We start from the raw sequence: 22,204 nt of genomic DNA, 5'->3' as shown, positions 1-22,204 counted from the left end.
TCAATTAATTTGATTTGTATCACATCATCTGAGATTCCCCGTTTGTGTTTGTACGTTTGACAAATGCAACAATTTTGAATGGGTCCACTAGAGAGCAGTGCATCCTACCTTTCCACTGCTCAATGCTGTGCTCTCTCTCTTCGAGCTGCTTGTCAGAAATTTGGGGAGGAGGCTAAAGAGACAAGGAGGCATGCACAAATCACAGAAAGGACACATGTTGTAGTGATGAAGAGGCCAAAAATGAAGAGTGGGAGGGATGCGGGACTCACCGCGTTGGCCTCAGCGGGGTCGTACCACATGTGAATGTAGGGATGATTGAGGGCTTCCTCCACGGAGATACGGCACTCGGGGTCGATGACCAGCATTTTGGACAGCAAGTCTCGAGCTTGACCCGCTGTCACGTCACGGCAACGGAAAAGTAGAATAGTTACTAGGGAAACTATGACACCAAGCAAGCATGCCAAGCCTGTTATTTTGTGAGTGAATACCAAATTAAATCAATATAGGAAAGATAAGCGAAACACACAAAAATGTTTCACTATCAATGAAAACCTCCTAAAATGAAGTTAAAGTTCCATTTGACAAGACCCTTTCTCTTGTGAGAGTGTGCCTTACTCTTGAGCTTGTCATGTTCTGAGTCCGAGGGAAAGGCCCAGTCGGGGAACAGCTCTGCAAAGCTGACACCTGGATACTGTGGCTTGTTTATCACGTAGTTTCTGACCGTCTCCATCAGACGGTTCATAAACTCCATACTCGGCGTGCCCAGAACCTCAATTACTTTGTTCCACTGATCGATGTCTGGCCAAAATGCTCATTAAGGAAAATGGGAAGGTACATACACCAAAGAGCCAAGATAATGATGACTATTACAAGGTACTTTTTTTTTTTTTTTTTTTTAAAGACAACACTGAGACTGTCAGAGAGGTTCTTAATTCACAAAATGTGAACAATTGTGGTTGGAGTTCACAGTGGTTCTAACTGTACTGCATCATAATAAAATGTGTATCGAATATTTTGGGAGCCTCAATTAGTTAGGAGAAAGTAGTAGATATAAGGAACAACTCTCAGTGAGATGCGGTACAGTTATACGTTTTTAATTACAAAAACAAAAGAATAAACATTAAGTGAATAATAGCTCTCCTACAGTGTCAATTAAACCATTATTAGTTTATTAAAGGCAGTATAATTGATATGATTATATTGAGTAAGTCATAACGCTGTGTCTGGTTGGTGTCAACTGAATTTCACCCGGATAGTCCAGAGGTGATTGTCTGATGTGGAACCGTGTGCAATCAAATCACTGGTCGTCTTCAAAGAAGGCACCGCAACTAGACGACCATCAAGCATGCATCATTTTCCAGTAACACGGTTCACCCGGAAATCTGGAACTGAATGTGTTTATGGGTTTCTAAATCAAACATTTCCAGACCAGTATATTGGAAGGGAGAGCCACATTGCCAGATCACAAATGCGATTGCTACCATCGATAAGGCTATGCTATCGCGAACATTGCAAGAAATCAAGTACTTACTGTCTTGATAAGTTTCGTGCGACTATTCCCGCCCATATAGAGGTGTAGTAAATTATTTAGGTATGCATTCGTCATTTTGTAACAGTTTCCATATATTTTTCTAGTTGCTTGTGATTTTTTTTTAATGTAAATATTCTTTATGGACACCTTGTACAAATGACACAGCAATTTCTCCATATTGAAAGAAAAATAACCACACATGGTTACAAGCGGTGGAGGATACGGTCGGTGCCTTGGAAGATGACGCTGCCTTTTACCATCTCCCCCATGATGCACCCCACAGACCAGATGTCCACTGTAAAGAAAGCTGATATGAATAACTATTCACATTTAACATGAAGCACATACATTATTCCCATGCAGAGAGAGGGAAGAACTGGTTCTTGCTTTAAAATTAACACGTTGACATGAAAGTGTTGCATGTTTTTGTCTGCAAAGTGAGCTCCGCTGTCGTCTGTTGCATAAATCATGCTCATCCTCAGGCTGGATTGGTTTTGTCTTTTTGGCCTGGGTAACCACACCCGGGCTCCTCTGCTTATCACCTCCCACAGCTGCTGCCAGAGTGTGCCTCGCAGGGAGGAAGGTCGACCTTCCCAATTTCTCCGTGTGATGACTTTTTGCTTGATGTGCGCCAAATAGCCGCCAACTCATTTCTGTCATGCTCAAGTTAAAAGTCGCCATATCAGAACTCTACTCTCAATTTGGGTTTCGTGTTGCCTGCATGAATGAATATGGAATAGAGCTTCGTCATAGTGGTTCAAGTACTGTAGTGTAGCACTAAAATATGGAATGAACCGCAATCCCAAAACGTCTTTAACGTCTGTCTAATTAGGAAATCGGTCAAGATGGGTCAACGCATTTGCTACGGTTTGTCTCAAGACAAGACAAAGTTATTCATCAGTTTGTTGTGTAGCCTATAGTGTATGTATATAGATGACGTTGACAGTCATAATGGCCTTCTGAGGGAAACTATGACTACAATGCGGCCTGCGACAAAAAGGAGTTTGACACTCCTGGTGTAGACCATGAGGATGACGAACCCAAGTGGACAAAAATATTACCTGCACCTCACATGTACATATTGTATTGCATTGGCCCCCCTTTAAGTACAACGGGATGTCCGACCTACCATTCTCCTTATATTTCATGCCCAGAATGACCTCCGGTGCCCTGTAGTATCTGGTCACCACATATGGGGTCATCATGAAGTTGGTGCACGCCGTCCGAGCCAGGCCAAAGTCCAAGATCTTCAGTGTGCAATCTGACTTCACCACAATGTTACTGGGCTTCAAGTCCTGGCAGCACACAAAGGGGCATACATGTACATAAACACAGTAACCCATGACAATTATTTCTCTGCAAGCATCTTCTGATAAGCAGTCACGGTCACACAAATTTTTCAAACCTAAAACGGAATTAAATTCATGTAATTTATCATATATAATACCGTAATTTTCGGACTATAAGTCGCGGTTTTTTTCATAGTTTGGGTGGGGGGGCGACTTATACTCAGGAGCGACTTATATACATATATATGTTTTTTTTTCACTTTTTTGGGCATTTTATGGCTGGTGCGACTTATACTCCGGTGCGACTTATAGTCCGAAAATTACGGTACTCAACATTTAGATTATGCTAGAAATCTATACAAAACATTTGGAAGGACAATTCCCCCAATCGTACCCTGTGAATGATACCAGCAGAGTGCAGGTGTCTGATGCCACAGAGAATTTGATAAAGCAGGTAAGACATTCTCTCATGGTCCAGGTCCATGTGGATCACCTGGCACAGGCTGGCATCCATCAGCTCCATCACCAAATATCTATCAAAAAAAAGTCATGAACATCGGACGCCCAAGGTTCTACAAAAATGCAAGATTTAGGAATACGCTAAACTTCATATCGGTGATTCTTATCCAGCCATAAACTTTCCACTTAATTTTGTGAAAGATTGTTTCGTAATTAAAACATATTGTTGTTCATCTATCCATGCCAGTGACATATAGTGACAGGCAGAACACTAGATCAATTTGTGTGTAAATTAAGTATTTTGTATTCAGTATTTTGTGAAATTTTGATGCTGGAATTTTTTGGGGTGGGATCAATAAAGGTTGGAAATGACTGGTTCAGACTGCAACTCACAGATCTTGGAATTCCTCTAGGGACTTCTGAGGTGTGAACACATTGATCAAACGGATAATCTACAAGAAAATAGACAGCACATTGTGACTGTCACATTATCATAAAGTCTTGAATTTTTCAAGAGTTACAATTCCCAAAGGAGGAATGGATGATGTGAGAAAGACTTACATTTTTGTGGTTGACGCATTTTAGCAACACCAGCTCCCTGTATGCACGTTTGGCATGCGTCTGGTTTTGGAAGGGCCGACACAGCTTTTTCACTGCCACAGAGATGCCCAAGACTGTATCTAGGGCAGAGCTGCTTATAAACAAGACAGAAATTGTGTCACAGCCAACAAAGTTGTTTTGGGGCTTGCAGCCAAGGTCTGCAACACTTTTATTGTCATCAAGCTTTGAAAATGACAACCATGTGCAACTACAATAAGGAAATGTTGAAGTAGATAGTTGTTTTTTGGCAAAGCACAAGACAAGAAGATTACGAAGAATGCGGGGGCGGGGGGGGCTACACTAGAGTGAGCACAACACAATGGAGACAGACCATTGGCCACGCTAACGTGCACACTTGATTACACAATGACAATTATTCTCCTTCATGGTGCTTGCCACAGTTTAGCAAGCACATACACGTTAAAAGAGCATCCTAATCTGATCGTTAGAATTACTGGTCATTAACCACACAGACCATCCTTTTTCTTAGAGAAAGCAATACAAACTCTGACAGAAGTATACAAATTATAGAATTATACAGACCTTTAATACATTAATCTGAAGATGTTTTTAGCACTCAATGATGATTACTAATGTTTACTAAAAATATAATCAATAACTGAGGCGGATTGAATTATTCCCATGATTAGATGAGCAGCATATTTTTGATTTTCCATACTGACTGCAGAAATAATTATAAATTAGCTTAAAATGTTCCAAAATAAACTCTCATTAAAGTGTCCAGCAAGCTGTGAAAATAAAGCAAAAAACTAAAGTCTGAATTAGCCACGCACTGTTAGAAGGTTTAATCACCTCATTTCACAGCTTGCTTTTACTACCAGTGATGCACAGCGTCCGATTGCAAAGGCTTTCCGAGAAACTCAAAGCCACTCACCAAACGATGCCCTGGGCCCCGGAACCAATGGCTCGGAGCTGCTGGTAGCGATTGAGCACGGTAAAGGTGGAGTCTCCCACCTGAACGCTGTAGAACTGACTCTCGGCCTCACTCATCCTGAGGGACAGTCAAGGGAACCAGCAATGTCTGTGGAGAAACGACACATCCAGTAAGGTCACATAAATGATATAATGTATTGCTTGATACGTATGAAGAGTTTGAATTAATAGGAAGAGAATTGTGATTAGCACATTAGTGGGACCCTAGATTTGTAGAATGTCTTTCCAGCAGTGTGGAAGCCACCAAATGACGACAATTACTTTATTTTGGCAAAGGTGACACCAGGCTTTAGATAACAGGGAGAAGTTCTTTTGGAGGAGAACAGAGGCATCTGACAGCTTGGGAGTCCCAAAGACTCCCGGACGAGCATCTCTACAGCCTGATCTAACACATTAATGCTAAGTAAACAAACACATGGAGCGTGTATGAGTGTGGGAAAGCGGTATGCATATCAAACACTGAGAATTCTTTTATTTAACACTTAAATATTTCATCTTATTCCACATTATTTTCCCCTTTGATTGTTGTTTTATAAAGACATGCATTTGTTTTTGCATGCATGCAAAAACAAAATGCCATCAGCTGTTGGAGGTTTAGTGCTGCTCTCCTTTTACACCATAACTCGGGGAAAGGGGAGAAAAATATCCTCATCTGTTTACTCCCTCTCCTGCCTCTGTGGATTTTTCTTGGCCAGCTGGCTCGCTTAACTAAACACGAGATGAGAGCTGCTTTTGGGCTTTTTCCAACATTTGATGGTCCTAACTTTCATTGGTCCTCATTATTCCCAGAATTTGTCCAGATTCAATGAAAAAATATCTCCACTTAGAAAGAAAAAGAAAGCACTTTTGTGGCTATGGGGTTCTTCCTCATTCAACACAACAAAAAAGCAGAACCACAATCAAATGCCCGTTTCCTCCAAATGCTCAGATTACACCAACACAGCGGGGCCATAACAAGGTCACACACAAGGATTGCTGTAAACTATTTGGCAACATATAGTGACCTTAAGAATACACAAATAAAACTGTTGTTTTACAATGCGACTCGTAAAGGTCTTCCAGAATTATATTTTTAAACAATTATTTTACACTTTTTTGGTGGAGATTTTTGGACTGTTTATCAGCACATTGTGGGTAATTTCTACAGTTTGTTATTAATATTTTCCCCAATGATTTTTCAATGATCCACAAAATTTGGTTATTCATGGACCAAGCTGGTCCCAATCTCCTGCAAACAGTGCAAGTCAACTGTAGAGTAAATAAACAATTTGTTTAAATAGACTGGATAGATCAATCAGTGTTCTGATGATTTTTTTTTTTTAACTTGCTGATCCAAAATTCTGATTGTGTGAAGCCTTTAGAAAATGCCTGGTGAATAGGTAAAGACGCATTGAGCAAAAAGACCACAGTGATGAAGCAAACAATACCCCAAAGGCCTTTCTGCTGCAGTAGGACGTGTACAGTCCTCCATCTGCTGTCACAATACAGATTTAGGCAAACTGATAAGGAATTATAACAATAAAAATATATATATATATTGAGGGGTAGAATATTTGATTACATTTCTAATAAAATTGGCAATTTAATCATTTATGCACAAATGGCAGCATAATAATCCAAATAACTGCTAGTATCAAACAGGTTATGGTGTACTATCATGAAACAACCCGCAAAAATGTCCATACAGGTGCTACATAAATAAGTAAGTAAAGAAATAAATAAACTGACTGAGGAATAAATAAATAAATATATGGTAACATTGACAATCCTGTGACATAAAAACCCTGCATCAGAGGTTGTGCCTTTGCAGATATAATAACATGCACCTTGAGTTTCATTAATCATGGCATGCTATCATCATCAGTCGGATGAATGTTTGAGCTTGAACCCCTTGAACTCCTATTGAAGCTCCTCACACTGCAAATTTTTGTTCATACCGTGAGTCACAAATGACCATTATCCACAAAGCATAGTTTATGTCTCAATTAGGGACAATGGCATTTCATTTTTTAATCCTCTCTTGTTTCTACATTCAACAACAAGTAGGTGAAATGTGGACCAACAATATGAAGAAAAAAAATACATAGTGATTGACGTTTTCTATGCAAACACTGAACACAATTTTTATTTATTTGCCTTTCAAAAAGACCAACATCTAAAATAGATTGTACTGAAAATTCACCGTTATATAAGCATATGATTTGGTTATGAGGGCAATGATATGATGCACAGTGACCTTCACAAGACCATGCTCTACTCTTCATGACTGCTGTCCACTCCCGAGTCCAAGCCTTGGGGGTCTAACAAGACCACAGGTCAAATTTGGGAGCGGGATGGGAGTCAGTGAGCTGAGTGGGTGATCGGATTAGCGTAGCCTGAAGACTCAACATCTCACACTCATGCGAGGGGAAGACTGATGATGCTGCACCAGGGATGCTCTTTAAAATAATGCTTAGTGAAGATGACTTAACACAATGTTTGTATGTGCGTCTGTGTGTGCGTGTGTTGCTGCTAATGTATAAATGCACCCAACATTCAGATGGCATGACGGGTTCAAACTTGCCTCCAAATTAATGTGGAAATGATCCACAGCATCAGTTGACTACTGATCCAAGAGGGTGGGGGAGAGTGTGGAAGGAGGGGGGGCTTTTTGGACTCTCATGTGACATGACTGGGTGGATATACCTGTCTGATTATAATCCCCAAACGCCGCATGTCTGCTCCAAAATACACACACAGGCAAGCATACACGGAGTGTGAAGTCACGCGTGGATGACACACCGCCGCAGCACAGCTGGCCTTGAGGGTGGCTTAGCACGGCCGTAAATCGCCCCGCACAAAAGCGAGAAATGCCACACTGTCTGTGCAATAAGCACCTTTTACCAAAGTTTATCTGTGTAAATTAATGTTGCTGTCAAGCGTTAGGGAGCAATGCGGTAGTCGTGGACAGTGGAGCTGAAGCGAAAGCCGGCGGGTTCACTGCGCCTCACTGAGGGGGCGGAAGCGCCGGCGAACGCTTACCTTCTTCTCCTTCCCAGGACACTCCCGGGCATGGACAAAACAGCGAAAGCGCCCTCTCGCTCCTTCCGACACGTCCAAGAGTCGAAGAAAAAGTTTGTACGAAAAGCCACTTAGGACTGTCACAACGGGGAGCTTGCAGCAGCTCCGAGCCGAATCCTAGTGGCGGCGCCGAGTGCGGAGGCGGCGACGTCACAGCAGGCGGTCAAGAGCTGCGTATGACGGCATCACGCACGATGGCGTCACCTCCAAGGAACTTGATTGGTTGAAAGACTTTTATATTTGATTACCTTCTTTATAAACGCTATCAATCACACTGGCCCCAATGTATTGTTTCGACTATCCTTTGAAATCGGGGGGGGTCTCTGCATACGGTCGAAGTACCACACTGTAACAAAACTGAGCAGACAGACAATGGACAGAGGGCGAAAGGGTGAAAGGAGAGGAGCGAGATAGACACCTGGATAGACAACTTCAAATTTGAAGAATATTTAGAGAAATGAAGTGCACATTTTTGCAGAATACTTTATCCAGGTACTGATTGATAGAACACAGTAAAAAAAAATCTGTGCCAAATACAAATCAAACGTTTTTATGTTTATAAAATATAAATCAGATAAATATAGAATATCTTAATTTGTTATGAACCCATTCAAACAGATCAATGGTTGAAAAATAAACACTTTGATAAAAGTAATGGCATATTGATCCGTTTTTCTACTGCACGACATCCTACAATGATAATGATGCATTTAGTGGAATGAACTGAGTGTGTTGCAATTACAATTCAAACATGCTCCAATCATAGCATATCATAAAATAAAATCATTAAAAAAATCATTTTCTGTTAAAAACCAGCAACAAAATTTTTTAAAACAAACATGAAGCACAATATGACACAAAAGTCAAATCACTTTCCTTTTAGGTAGTCCCTGCAAAAAAATAAACAGAAGGTACACTAACAACATTCATGTACAGCTCTTTGGAATTAAGTTCTGTAACTATTCAATTTCATTGGATGTAGGCTAAGCAAGCAATGTTAAAAAAAAAAATTCTGTCACAACTGCGTACATTCATAATGCACATTTAGTCCCCCCCATATTGCACTGCTGTAATTTCTTCTATAAGGCATTTAATGTCATTTTAAGCCTCTTGAAAGTGTTGGCTCATCTAGTGATAAGAAAAAGGCACGGTAGGTTGCGATCCAGGCAAGACCTTAACAGCATTGGACTGGTGCCCCCTCATCAGTGTATTGATCAAACTTCACATTTGCTTGAATTAAGAAAAATATTAAAGCAAGAAAATGTTTCTTGTCCTTTTCATTTGTCTCGTTCACTCTTCTCCCTCGCACACACATTTTATATGCAGAAACACAATACCCACAAAGCTTTCAAAACATTCAGAAATTTCAATTGCACATTTGCGCTATGAACGTCCTTGCTGCTCTCCTGGGCTTTGTGACGTGAATTCATTCCACTGTCACAGACTTGGCTAGGTTTCTGGGGCAGTCAACCTGCAGACAAAAATAATCTTCGATCATTAAACATCCAGTTTGTCAATATGGAAACATTTTAGGGCATCAGTCAATACTGCAATTTCTCAAGCATAAATATAATCATCCTTTCACGCAATTCATTGTAGTTCAGCTTTGTCATGATATGCTTCAGCTATTTATTATAAGCATTTAATTCTTTATCAGTATCCTCTTAAATCAAAATAACAAAATTCGCTTATTAACTTTGTGGTTGCTGAGTATATGTTGGCCACGCGATTTACTTACATCGTATCCTCGCAGAACTGCCAGGTGGAAGGACAATAGCTGCAGGGGGATGACACTGAGGACGCCCTGCAGACAGTCGACAATACGTGGCAACTCGATGGTCCGATAAGCATTCGTAGTCACCTCTGTGTCGTCCTGGCTACACAGGATGATGGGCCTGCCCTGAATGTGGGATGAGGTTGAGCCACAGACATTATTAATGGCAGTACCTGCTGATTGTAGGAATTAGTGTCACTCATGCAGTTTAATACTCTTTCACATGATCTGCCTTTTTTCGTTCTTCTCGGATTAGATAATTGGCTTCACTTAAATCATTGCTGGTCCTACAAAAAGCGGTTTTCAGTCATTCCACTCTGATTGATAGTGAGTGAATTTCCCACCCAAAAAGATTCATAATACAGGAAGGTGTTGTAAGCTTCGGCACGGTTTGTAATTTGCAAACCGCCTATCCATAGCGCTTCAACATAGCCATAAGATGGCGCCAAACCCTGTTTAATTAGGAACGCATTTACAGTGTTACCTTGACTTGTATTTTGTTTGAACCTCCCTTTAAAAAAATATAAACCCAAAAATTACTGGTTTCTCCTGTGTGAAGACATGTCTCAATCAAGTTCCTCCCTTCATTTTAACATAGTTGCTTTGCACCTAGATGCCACAGGATGGCGCCAAAATAATACTTTTGTGTTAAACAAGGTTATTGATCACAGCACAAAATCAGTGAATTATGAGTGTTAAGCTCTTTTTGCAGTGGCAACAGCGTCTCTCCTTACCGCCACAGAGTACATTATTCATACCATTAATTAATGTTTCAAAGTATTATTATTAGCAGTGGTATAGAATTAACATCATTAAAGCATCGGTGGCATTGATTGTTTCCGTGACCTACCGATCTGGCAGTGACTTGTTGGAGGGCGTTTTGACATTTGGTATAGCAGGCATCCTTCATGATGATCATGATGACTGGCATATGTTTGTCAATGAGAGCCAGAGGTCCGTGCTTCAACTCGCCGGCCATAATGCCCTCTGAGTGCATGTAGGTGATTTCTTTGATTTTCTGTAGAGTTCGGAATATTGAAAAATCATTAGTTTGCCCAGAATAAAGAGAGGAAGGGAAAACACAAGGCACACTACAGTACATCAGGTACCATATTTTATGCCATACTGGGTATAACCAATTTACCAGTGCCCCCTCCAGACATGTGGCATAATTGAAACCACGGCCCATGACAAGAAGAGACCTCTGCTGGTACAGCTCTTCAGCAATGATCTTTATTTTCTCATCCAGAGACAAGACCTTTTTTATGAAATCTAGGACACAAAAAATACACATCTCATGATGACGTCTTTGACCTCCATAGCCATCAAATACAGTGAATGAGTTAAGTATTGTTCCTGTTTTTTTGTTGATAACAAAATCAAGGCTTACACAGGAGGTGCGTTTTGACAGTAGTACAATCCTAAGGTGATCTGGGGGGAAAAAAAAACATCCTATCGCCTGAATTGGCTCATCCTGTTTTGTCAACAATAGCCCGAAACAAGGCTTGCGTTGTCTCTGGCAACATAGTGTAAACATAGCTGTTTTTTTTTTTTTTTTTTGGTCCAATTCAGCCATTATGTGATACTATGTCAATCGAATCTGCCGAGGCCCCCAGCGGAGAAAAAAAATCCTGGAGCTGTCTCTGCATAAGAAGTGGTTTGGTAGAAGACCCCAGGTACCAAATTCAGAGCCTGCCATTCTTTTCTATAATCAGACTAACCAGGCTGTTAGACCTACGTACGTACTATATTGCATCGATCGTCCAAGAGCCCCAAAGAGCAGAAACTGCCACATGGCACAAAATGGTCAGAGGAATAAAACCAATGTCACCACCTCATATCATTAACAATCTAACCTCAGTAGATGTCTGCATTCTAATGACAAGTACTCTAGTTGGATGTTGTGTTGTTACCAGGAAGCTGTCGGAGGCTGTTGATGATCTCCAGTCTTCTCTTCTGTAGGGAGAGCCTGTCCTCACTCATCATTAGGCCAAACATGGTGAGCGCCACAAATTGACTGGTGTACGCCTGAATCACGAACAAAGTGGGGAGGGGGGTCTTGTTTGTTTTACCACAGCCACAGTTTGATCTTAGAACGTTTGGTCAATGCTGTTGGAGTTGTACCTTGGTGCTAGCCACTCCAATCTCAGGCCCAGCATTAATGTGGACTCCACAGTCTGTTTCTCTGCAAATGGAGCTTCCCACGGTGTTGGTTATGCCCACTGTTAAGGCACCTCTCTCCTTACAGTAACGCAAAGCCATTAAGGTGTCTGCTGTCTCTCCTGATGGTTAGTGCAAAGAGTTAAGAGTCTTAAATTTGTCTTTAGAGACAACCAGTGTGAAGTTTTGCATGATTGGTGGTGTTGTCACCTGACTGGCTCATGAAGAAGCTGACGTCGTCTCTGAAAACAGGTGTATTGCGGTCAAGGAAGTCACTTGCCAGCTCCACCATGACAGGCAGCTCTGTTAGTTCCTCCAGGATTTGTCTGGTCTGAAAAAGTTTGAGGGAAAGGCAGATGAGCACCACTTTGACTTTCTCAACAGTGTTGGACAATCAACCTAAACTTACGGCGACTGCAGCATGGAAACTAGTGCCACAGCCAATCATGATCAGCCGTCTGCAGCGTTTGATCTCTTTTATGTGGTCCTTCAATCCGCCGAGAATGACTGAGAAATAGTTAAGAGACAGTTGCATAACACACCTCACATATTATGGGTCCAATATACAAGTGGCATTATGGTTACCAGTGTTGGAGTCAAAACAAATGCGACCTCTCATTGTGTTGACCACTGACTCTGGCTGCTCGAAGATCTCTTTCTGCATGAAAGAATCAAAATTTCCTGCAACGGGAAGACCATTACATTGGCATGTGTACATCATTTGTATATTTGCAAGTACTTTAAATGTGGCCATAGTAAATACACTGTAGGTGTTTAATTGGCAATTTCTTTATGCTCGTTTTATTGTTGCGGGATACTGCGATTCTGTATTTTTTCTGTGGTTATGCAATCAATACAAACAATCAGATTTGATATACCTAAATAGTCCTTTTAGGGAAATAAAGGACATTTGTTATAGTTTACAGTTACAGTCTATTGCATGGGTAGGCAACTCTGGTCTTGAGGGCCTGCATGTTTTCTTTGTCTCCCTGTTGCAACATACCTTCTATTCTATTCTATTCTATTCTATTCTATTCTATTCTATTCTATTTGCCAGAAAATATGTACAACTTGCATTGAGGTCTTCAGTCAGCAGAGGGAGTGCAAGTATAGCAGATTTTTTTTTTGGAGCGGGGTTGGTATAATTTTGAATCTGTCCTTTCTTTGCTTTGAAATATCTGACCTTTCATTATCTGTTGGAGCTCCATTTGTAGGGTTTGGATGGCGCGTACAGGATCTTCACCGGCCTGCCGGTTCATCCTGTGGATAGAAAGTTTCCCTCCTCTCACCACAGCAATGTCATCATCCTCCAGGTACAACACCTTGTTGGTGTGTTCAATAATGGCGCTGGGAATCAAAAGGAAAATAATGGTGATTAACAAAAAAAATGGTAAGAAACAAAAATAGGTGATTCCATTTAGATTCCATTTATACAGTACATTTTATAAATATGGAGGTAAGACAAGAAGTGACATTGCCACACCTAGTGGAGTTCTCACCTTGCGTCAGAAGCAAAGTAATACTCCACAGGCCTGCCATCCCCGACGGAGTTAATAGTGCCACCAGTGCGGTTATGGTTGTTCTTTTCCTGGACGTCCTCCTTTAGGAGAGCTGTGGGGTCAGAAACAGATGCCAAGGGATCACCTCGATGCCTTTTGTGGACATGACAAATTCTTCCTCTGAACTTTCTACTGAAAATTAGGTTCCTATTCTATGATTTGAAAAGCAAAGCCACATTTGATCAATCAAAATGACATCATGAATATTAATTCAGTCATTGGATTTGTCTGGAGGGCATTATTTACACACAAAAGATTTAGGTGTGTGACATTTCTGAGTACTCTTGTGTAGTTTGTCATCATAGCACAAACATTTTAAATAGAGGACAAGAGGCAATAAAAGTCATTCTTTATAACCATTAAATTGACACACCCAGGTTTATTTTGTCCTCACCCACGACAACAACAGTAACTCATTGCACTTTGGACTGGTGTCGCTCTTTCCTACGAAGAACCATAAATCGTTCACAAAGACAGCCGAGACAGTTTTGTCTGTGTTACACAAAGTGCGCAGATCCAGCAGGCAATAGGAAATCATTTTGTTTCCATGTGTTGTTAATCTATCAGACACCATTTCCAGCTCGTGTTTTGCTTGATGCATCTACTTTGCAGGAAGCTTCTGAAGAGTTTTCCCAGAGACGGTTCACTGGAATACTTGGCAGCTCACAAATGCTCAGAACAAAGGCTTTTCTAAAAAGGCTTTGCAATGCATTATTGTACGATCGCGCCCCAAATGTATTCCAAGATTCCTTTCATATGACAGCCTTTGGTCAGAGGAGCTAATGTGTGTTTGACATATAGTCCACAGAATACTGCCACAGAAAAACCTCATCAGCAACCAAATTAAATATCTGTTATTATTTATTCCTCTAATAAAATTCAAGTTCAATATTGTCTAATTCTTTTGGGAAACATTTGTGTGTGGATAACTGTCGGGTGTTAAAAGGCAGTTGGTTGTGGTATTTATGCCTTATATTTTATTTAAACTTTGAGTATTAAGGACAGTACATTATTTTAAACAGATGGTGTGAATTCAGTTTCTAAATTAAAGCACGGTGTGATTTGCATCTTTTACACAAAAAAATCTGAAAAATAAATTGACAGCTCGCATACTGCACATTGATGGTGAAAGCTGCTCAACAGCTAATCTGTAACTTTTGTCGTATTAAATGCAGTATATTTTATACTTAAAAAAAATCCTTAGTTTACGTGTCAGGTGATTTGTGTGTACTATGGCTGTAATATGTGTACCAAAATGATGCTGATTATTGTGGGTTTTGTTTGCAGAAGAGTATCAGTAATAATAAGAAGTTAGTTTTTCACCTCTTAGCATTTATTTTAAATAAGTACAGGCATCCTTGAGAAAAGCGTGGGCAACAGTGTGTCATATTGTAACTGTGATGAGGCAGCCAAAGTGAGGAAGAGTACTTACCACCCTTGTACTGGACAGGAATATGTTGGGTTGACAGCTCGTGTTCACTTCGTACGCCAATGAGCAAGGGACTTCCTCTCCTGATCAGGAAATGGGAGAAATGATAAGTTTATGTTTGATAAATTAACAACAATTTAAGATGATGTACAGTACACACACGTTTTGGTTAGGGATGATGATGCATTCTCGCATCCCTGTTCAATTTTCATTCGTTTTCACAAGAAGTCTCATGTTTTGATCACACCTCCTCTCTTTACTCCCCCAAATATTTCAAACATTCTTAAACACTATCACACTGATTTTATTGCCTTATACTTCTGTCGGGCCTCTTATTGGTTGTGGAGTTAACAAAGGTCAAGCAACATTTGCCAGGTTTGACTGACTTGACAGCAAACAAAAATTTCAGAACAAATCTCTTCATGCCAAGTCGCTTATTAAGACATACTTAAGGCCGCTTCTTAGCACGTACACTATTTGTATGGCTGGATCTATCTTTGCTCTCCAGTTATGATTTCTCTGGGGCTCAGCTCCAGTGACGCAAGACCGCCGGTTGTTTTACGGGGCGTGGGGCTTGAAGTGAAGCTTGCAAACAGAAACATGTGGTCGCTATCCAGTACAATATTTACCCTGTGGGAGGGAAAGACAGGGAAAAAGAGGGGAAGCAAATGGACGAGAGAAAAACGAGATGTGTTAGTCCAAAGAGAGACAGCGGAGAAACAATAGAGTAAGATAAAAGTTGAAACAAGAACAGCCGAAACGTCATGGAAGCTGAATGTTTTTGATTGATAACAACAGCTGCCCAGTACCAGGATACAAACATTCTTTCTCCCGACAAATACTATATTTATGCAAACTAAGCTCTCTTTTTGGCAAAATACCGCAAAGCATTTGAAATTTCATTTTCCTTATACGTGAAATGTGAGAAATGCCAAATGAAGAAAGTAACTGGGGAACAAACGTCATAGCACACTATAGCAATCCTTGGACGGCATACAAGCATAGGGATGACATGACATCATTGCTGCCTTGCTGAGACACACAACTGTTGTGTTTGGGATGTGAAAAGTAAAGGCGTACACTGCTCAAATTGGCCCAACATGTTAACCGCATTGAGAAAACGTGTTGCTGTTAAATGGGGGGAGGAGTAGTATTCACAGTAAAAACTACAAAGGGTGGTTTCATCACAACTTGTGTGGATAACAATAATATTAATGATAACTTGGACTTAGGTAATACCAAGGGATCCAATGATGCATGAATGCTGCTTATTCGCCATAGTGCTGGGGGAGAAAAAAAAAACACTAAAAAATGAGGGAGTTTGTAATTAAAAAAAATCATAATTGTTCTGTCATGAAAAAGAAATGTTGCACCTCCTTGGTATAAAAAAGAAACATCTGCCAAGGAAAAACAACCAATTGTAGGCAGAAGGCGTTACTTGTGAGTTGTCAATCTTTTGTCGTACATGTATGGACACAGTCATTGTGGGCACAGCCCTATGGCCTCACCAGAAATATAATTTCAACCCAGTAACATTAGTGTTATAGTAACAAGCCATTATGGATGAGGTGCTGTGCTGAGGTGCTCACTACCTAACAGCGCGAGCGGGATTGGCATTTGTTCACGAGACGTAATAATCAAGTTTTCTTTTTTTATACAAAAGTTCCCCTCTAAATTTAGAAATGATGACTAAGTTGCAGCATTAGAACGACATCAGAGCAATGTGGCTGGGTTAGTTACACAACTGCAGAAGGACAATCGATGAATTAGATGATAAGAAATTTTGTTGCAGGCTCAGAGCCATATCAATGGTGGCTCCTGCTCATGTACCGTATTTTCCGCACTATAAGGCGCACCGGATTATAAGGCGCACCTTCAATGAATGGCCCATTTGAAAACTTTGTCCATATATAAGATATATATATTTGGCCCGCGGGCCGGACTTTGGGCACGCCTGCTGTAGTGGCTCAATATTGGTCCATATATAAGGCACACCTGATTATAAGGCGCACTGTCGGCTTTTGAGAAAATTTGAGGTTTTTAGGTGTGCCTTACAGTGCGGAAAATACGGTAGTCATTTTACGTGCCTTTGCGTCCTCTCTTTAAAGATTCCCCTTTGGTCATGCAGTCATTTGCCTCTCCCTGTTCTAGGGAAAATATATAAAGTCATATAAAACCTAGGGAGTGATAAACCAGGAGTCATGCTGGCAACGTCTGCAACAGGAAACTGTCCGATAATGAGTCACAGAGACGCAGGCAGATGGCCAGCTACGTAGAAAGGAGCTCAAGCCTAGATAAGAGAAGAAGACCAAAAGAGAGAGTAAAGGAGCCAGGAAGGAGGACTGTGTGAAGCTCAGGAAAAATGAGGAGGTTAAAGGCCCACATGAAATAGGTCAGGCCCATCAAAAGTGTCTGTCATCAAAACATGACACAAGCAGTCGGATGTGACTTTCCAAACTTTTACGCAATTGGAAACAGTACCCGAAAAATACACTGCACAAAAGCACCCATCTCTCATGATAGCCACAACAAAGCCCACCGAGTGCATACAAAGGCAATGATGAATCATATCGACGATTGCTTCACAGCAATGGCTCATCTCAAACATGCACAACCCGTGGACCCCATGCGGATGACCACACTGTCAAACGTCAGAGTGTGCCTTTGTGTGTGTTAGTGTGAAAACTAACCTGGCAACCACGGCCTCTCCAGGGAAATGGCGACTTTTAAAAACCAGAGCAAAGGCCCCTTCCTGAAACAAAAGAGGGGAAAAGCCAAGATTCAACATTGTCATCCATAATCAAGATGGATGTGTTTAGGCGGTGAGCTCCAAAATTTTCCCCAAAAAGTGTTATGGTGAAATGATGGAAGGAGCTGGGTCTTTGTTGGAGGTACATAAAAGAGAACTGGGACTTCTATTGTGTAACATCTGCTGTCTTTCGAAAGACCTGATGTCAAACGCCCTAAGTTTGCGTGTATGTGTGGTTTTGACAGTGAGGGTCGGGTACGGTATGTTTTGTCTTGGTCATACGGCGGTCTGCGGATCCAACTGTCTGCTTCCCATTACTCCAACAAACACAGTTGCGCAGAGGACAGACAACCCGCTAACACCCAAATTTTACGCAGTGGAAAATAAACTCTTGATCTATCAAATCATCGAAAGCAAAAGATGATGTTAGCTGTGACGCTTTCAGTGTGGTTGCCACAGAAACCGTTTTGTGATGGTCCACTGTGTTTTAAACAGGCGGGAAGGTGAAATGTATGGTAGAATGACTAACGTGTTGGACCAAACAAAAACACACTTCATGAAACCTAGCGACACTGTGACGTCACTTATATATAAGGGCCCCATTCAGGAATAGCTCTCATACACACGACTGAAACGCTCTCACTCATTTTTTTTTTTTTTCCACTCAAGTGAAACACTCCACACAAACTACTACCAGATAAGATGTTTACAAAAATCATCTCTGCCTTTGATGAGTGAGTGTTAGAGGTAATGCAACACCAAGACAACAAATAAGGACAGCAATGAGGTAAATGCCACTCACCAGCTGGTGAATGACCCTCTCCACCAGGGTGGAGAAGCTGATGCTGTCATACTCCCGGTTGTCGTAAACGTATTTGATTAACTTTGGGATCACCTCCGTGTCTGTCTCAGACTCAAACGCATATCCCTTGGCGATCTGAGGGTGATAAGAGGCATGATTTATACATTTTTGGTTGGTTGGTCATTTTAAACGATTCAGAGTTGTTGATGCTTGCTGTTCACATATTTCGAATCTCACATATACACTGGCCGGACATTTTTTCCGCCAAATTGTCACTCTGTCACAAATCTTACTGAGTGGTGCTTCTGATAATAATGGACCATTGTGGATACATGGGAGACTCTACATCTTAAATATGCCACCATCCAATATTTACTTACCAGATAGGCCTTCAGCTCCTTGTAGTTGGTGATAATGCCATTGTGGATGACGACAAATTCTAAGAGGCGAGATTCAGATTTAAGATAGAGCATAGTGTCAATCCTACATATTTTGGCCTGAAATGCCATACATAGTATTTCTACTACCAAACTACATAAATGTTTCTCTTTGGATATGATTACTGGATGGATGAATGATTGCCAGTCTTTCAATACAAACACAGTGCACAATTTATTGAGATCTAATGTAAGAGATACATGAAAAATGTTATATTTACAGACACCGCAGTGCTCAGATCTACTACAGGAAATACTTTTCAAGAACTTACCATTATCGTTGTCAGAACGATGAGGGTGGCTGTTGAGCGCGCTCGGTTCTCCGTGTGTGGCCCAGCGAGTGTGAGCGAGACCAAAGTGCGTACACAGTTCCTCTTCCAGGTCCAGGGAGTCTTTCTCTGGAGAACCCAATGGATAGTACAGTCTTTTTACTGACTTGGACACAACAACAAATCTTGACCCCAATAAACAACCGGAGACATGATGCCTTGGGATTATTGACTTGAACTCACTGTGAAGCTCCTCCTCCAAAGCCTTGACCTTTCCTCTCTTTTTGATCAAACAGATGGCTTTGCCATTTATGTCAGAGCTTTCCTTGGTTTTGCCATCCACAGCAATGCCTGTCAACAAATAGTAGACAACATTCATCAAGTATTTTTAATGGGCCGTATAGCAAAGAACACCCCGATTCAACTTTAATGATAGCAAGGGAGTAAACTTATCACATCTCCAGCAAAGTAAAATATGAGAGCAATTAAAAGGCATAGTCTGTGATTGTACAAAGTCAATTATTTCATAATACATAAAATATATTATAGAAACTGACTGTCAGGCTGAAAAAGAACAAACATCCATCAAGGAGTGTGTGCATGCTTGCTAAACAGCTGTAAAGCAACCATGGCTTCATCCTGCTCAAATAGGATGAGCAAACACAAAGCAGGTATTTCCAGTGGCGCGTGGTTCTCTTGCATTTGTGTACATTCATAAAGTATTGGTGGCAATCATTGACCAGATGACAAAAGATTGGTGCTTTTAAATTCAAAATGTCAAGATCATCATATGACGGGGTTTGTTCATGCTTACTAGCTGCGGGGCAATGACAGAGTCAAGTGGAAATGGTCACTGCTTAAGTTCTTGCACTGAATATTTGTGGATAAGCGTAATTGAAAGACAGCAGCACTCCCAGGCTGAATAATCTTGATTATGAATACCAGCCTTTGAAGATTAGAGATAAAAAGTATCAACAAAAAATTCCATTTTTCAAGGGCATGAGGAAGCGTGAAGAAACAAAGCGCGTTTGCACAATATCAAGGGGACCATGTAATCGCCACAGACTTACTTTAAAATGTAACAAAAAGCCTTAGATATCGATTCAAAGTTGAGCTTGACTGCTAGTTTATGTCTATTTCGGATGAAATGTTTATCCTCTGTGGCCTCACTCTGCCACATGATTTGCTTCTAGTCCTGCTTTACTATTATAATTATCACTTGCTTGCATATAGAAATACTTTGTTTCTCTTGCTTTGAATACTAGAAAATATGTGCTCACAGCATGTATAGCGTTTGTGTGTGCGTGCGGCAGCCGTTTTACCTGCTGAATCGTAGCCTCTGTACTCAAGTCTCTGCAATCCCTTCACGAGTGTCTCAAATATCTCCTTCCTGGTGCGAGGCACTTGATGGTTCAGGTAAGCAAAAATACCTTTAGGGCAGAGAGAGAATAAACATTAAGATGAACTGCTAAACTATTTTGGAGCGATGCTGTATGTCAATAATCCCATTTCAAGATGGTAAAGCGAGGGGCTACGATCATTTCAGGGCGCCCAAACGTCTCAAATTCTTATCTATAACTGGTTGGATGCTTCCACCACCCCTTTCAAAAAACGGACCACTTTATGTTTCATCACATAGACTTGAGTATTTAAGCGACCCAAAAGGAAAACTTAGTAAACTGTTGATAAGCGCTGTGATGATTCACTTGTTAACCCCAAGAAGGACTTTAGGAAAACTTCATAAACTGTTAATAAGCGCTGTGATGATTCACTTGTTAGATAACGCCAAGAAGGACTTTAGGGCAATTTTCTTAAATTCGTATTTACTTAGACAATAATACTTTGGTGATAAATATTATTCGACGTACAAGAGAGAGGGAGAACCAATTCAAATGGTTATTTAGCCAGTAAAATAAGCTTTAGAAAATAAATGTAGATTTCAAAAGAGCTTGTGTGGAGGTGAAAATGCATTTTTTTGGGTCAATGCAGTCCACAAATGCGGAGGGCCGTATGAATAGGTAAGCTTTGAGCAACCAAATGACTACGGCATCGGCTACAATGCTCGCGCTTGCATCTGAATGTGATTCACTTGTTTGGTGAATATCAACAGTCACCTTTCACGATCTTATGAGATGAGATCAAAAGCTCAAATCAGCCCATTCCTGATTCCTGAAGATTTAGTGGATTCTTATGGTCAGTTTTGATCAAGACCATCACATCAAAGCGGTTAATTATCTATGTCAGGTCATGTCTTTGAACGGGAGCAGGATTAAAACAACATTCATGACATTTGTATAGAGACTGCGAAAGTGGTCTTTTTTCACAGCTCATTGTTTCTCTGTGCAATAAAATTCCAGGTGTTCACAAGAAGAGGTGCCTATCAGTATAGGCGCTTTGGTGGAGGCACTGCACTACATTTTCATATTTAAAATTGGCTGTGCTTTTCATAACAGGGGCTTGTCTGTGTCTGTGCGTGTTACCTTTACGCCCACCCGCGCGCGCAGACACATAGATGCCTATATGGAAGGTGGACATAGCAAGCAGTGTTCAGTTCAGCTTGTTGTGTGGAAGGCGCATGGGAAATAGTTGGTTAACGATTGACTTTGTTAATGGTCGTGCTCCTAAATTACCGCACTTGAGATTGGCAATGCATAACGCTTCCTCGTTTTGCAAAATACTCCCAAGTTACTGTACAAGAGTAAGACTGCTCATCTGCAGCGAGGCTGTCATGACAGAAGTAAGAAGCTTGGTGGGGGCGGGATACAAGACACGTAGCAGCTGAGCGGAGTCACAAAGCTAGAGGGGGGGAAAAAAATAAAACCGTCTCAACTTTAGCAGCACTTCTCCGATCTGAACGTCTTGGCGAGAAAGACGGGAATGACCTACACATAATTAAGCCCCTGAAGTGAGCGCTGCGCACGTCAACTCATAAATAACTCCATGAACAAGTAGAATGAAATTCAGTCAGAGAGTGGGAGAAAAAGAAAATGCAACACTCACCACACATGGCTCGAGTTTTGAAAGTTCGGCTTGCAAGTATAAAAATAATAATGGAGCTTTATTCTCAGTGGGAGTGAGGATGGTGATGCTTCTCTCGGTTGAGTGTGCACGGAACGCTGGCAGTGAGCATTT

At 41.0% G+C, this 22,204-nt stretch overlaps 2 protein-coding genes across 4 annotated transcripts in view; both read right to left on the bottom strand.

Annotated features, from left to right (window-relative positions):
- Positions 1-8,046, bottom strand: part of mapk9 (mitogen-activated protein kinase 9) — a 10,002-nt gene extending 1,956 nt beyond the window's left edge. The window contains exons 1-10 of one of the 2 annotated variants that reach the window (XM_037260090.1): positions 7,855-8,046; positions 4,775-4,921; positions 3,841-3,970; positions 3,673-3,731; positions 3,215-3,353; positions 2,661-2,826; positions 1,755-1,826; positions 616-798; positions 270-394; positions 109-172 (exon numbers count right to left, since the gene is read on the bottom strand). In XM_037260090.1, coding sequence (XP_037115985.1) covers positions 109-172; positions 270-394; positions 616-798; positions 1,755-1,826; positions 2,661-2,826; positions 3,215-3,353; positions 3,673-3,731; positions 3,841-3,970; positions 4,775-4,890 — 1,054 coding nt within the window. In that variant the 5' untranslated portion in view covers positions 4,891-4,921; positions 7,855-8,046. Of the gene's footprint in view, positions 1-108; positions 173-269; positions 395-615; positions 799-1,754; positions 1,827-2,660; positions 2,827-3,214; positions 3,354-3,672; positions 3,732-3,840; positions 3,971-4,774; positions 4,922-7,518; positions 7,666-7,854 lie in introns of those variants that run through there. The other variant, XM_037260091.1, reaches the window with a different exon arrangement.
- gfpt2 (glutamine-fructose-6-phosphate transaminase 2) lies at positions 7,387-22,204 on the bottom strand. 2 transcript variants are annotated; one of them, XR_005098922.1, is made up of 20 exons: positions 22,073-22,204; positions 20,395-20,502; positions 19,316-19,423; positions 19,076-19,201; positions 18,747-18,805; positions 18,367-18,501; positions 17,506-17,567; positions 14,819-14,898; positions 13,327-13,438; positions 13,011-13,174; positions 12,413-12,508; positions 12,237-12,334; positions 12,038-12,158; positions 11,792-11,949; positions 11,581-11,695; positions 10,812-10,939; positions 10,518-10,685; positions 9,632-9,793; positions 8,818-9,364; positions 7,387-7,396 (listed from the first exon to the last, which is right to left on the bottom strand). XR_005098922.1 is itself a non-coding variant. In XM_037260089.1 (19 exons), the coding sequence occupies exons 1-19, from the start codon at positions 22,077-22,079 to the stop codon at positions 9,320-9,322; spliced, it is 2,052 nt and encodes a 683-aa protein (XP_037115984.1). In that variant the 5' UTR covers positions 22,080-22,204; the 3' UTR covers positions 8,325-9,319. The 2 variants fall into 2 exon arrangements, 1 of the variants encoding a protein (XP_037115984.1); XM_037260089.1 differs by lacking the exon at positions 7,387-7,396 and having other exon boundaries at positions 8,325-9,364.

This window comes from Syngnathus acus, chromosome 10 (assembly GCF_901709675.1).
Source record: "Syngnathus acus chromosome 10, fSynAcu1.2, whole genome shotgun sequence".
NCBI lineage: Eukaryota > Metazoa > Chordata > Actinopteri > Syngnathiformes > Syngnathidae > Syngnathus > Syngnathus acus.
This window is presented reverse-complemented; position numbering and strand designations above follow the sequence as displayed.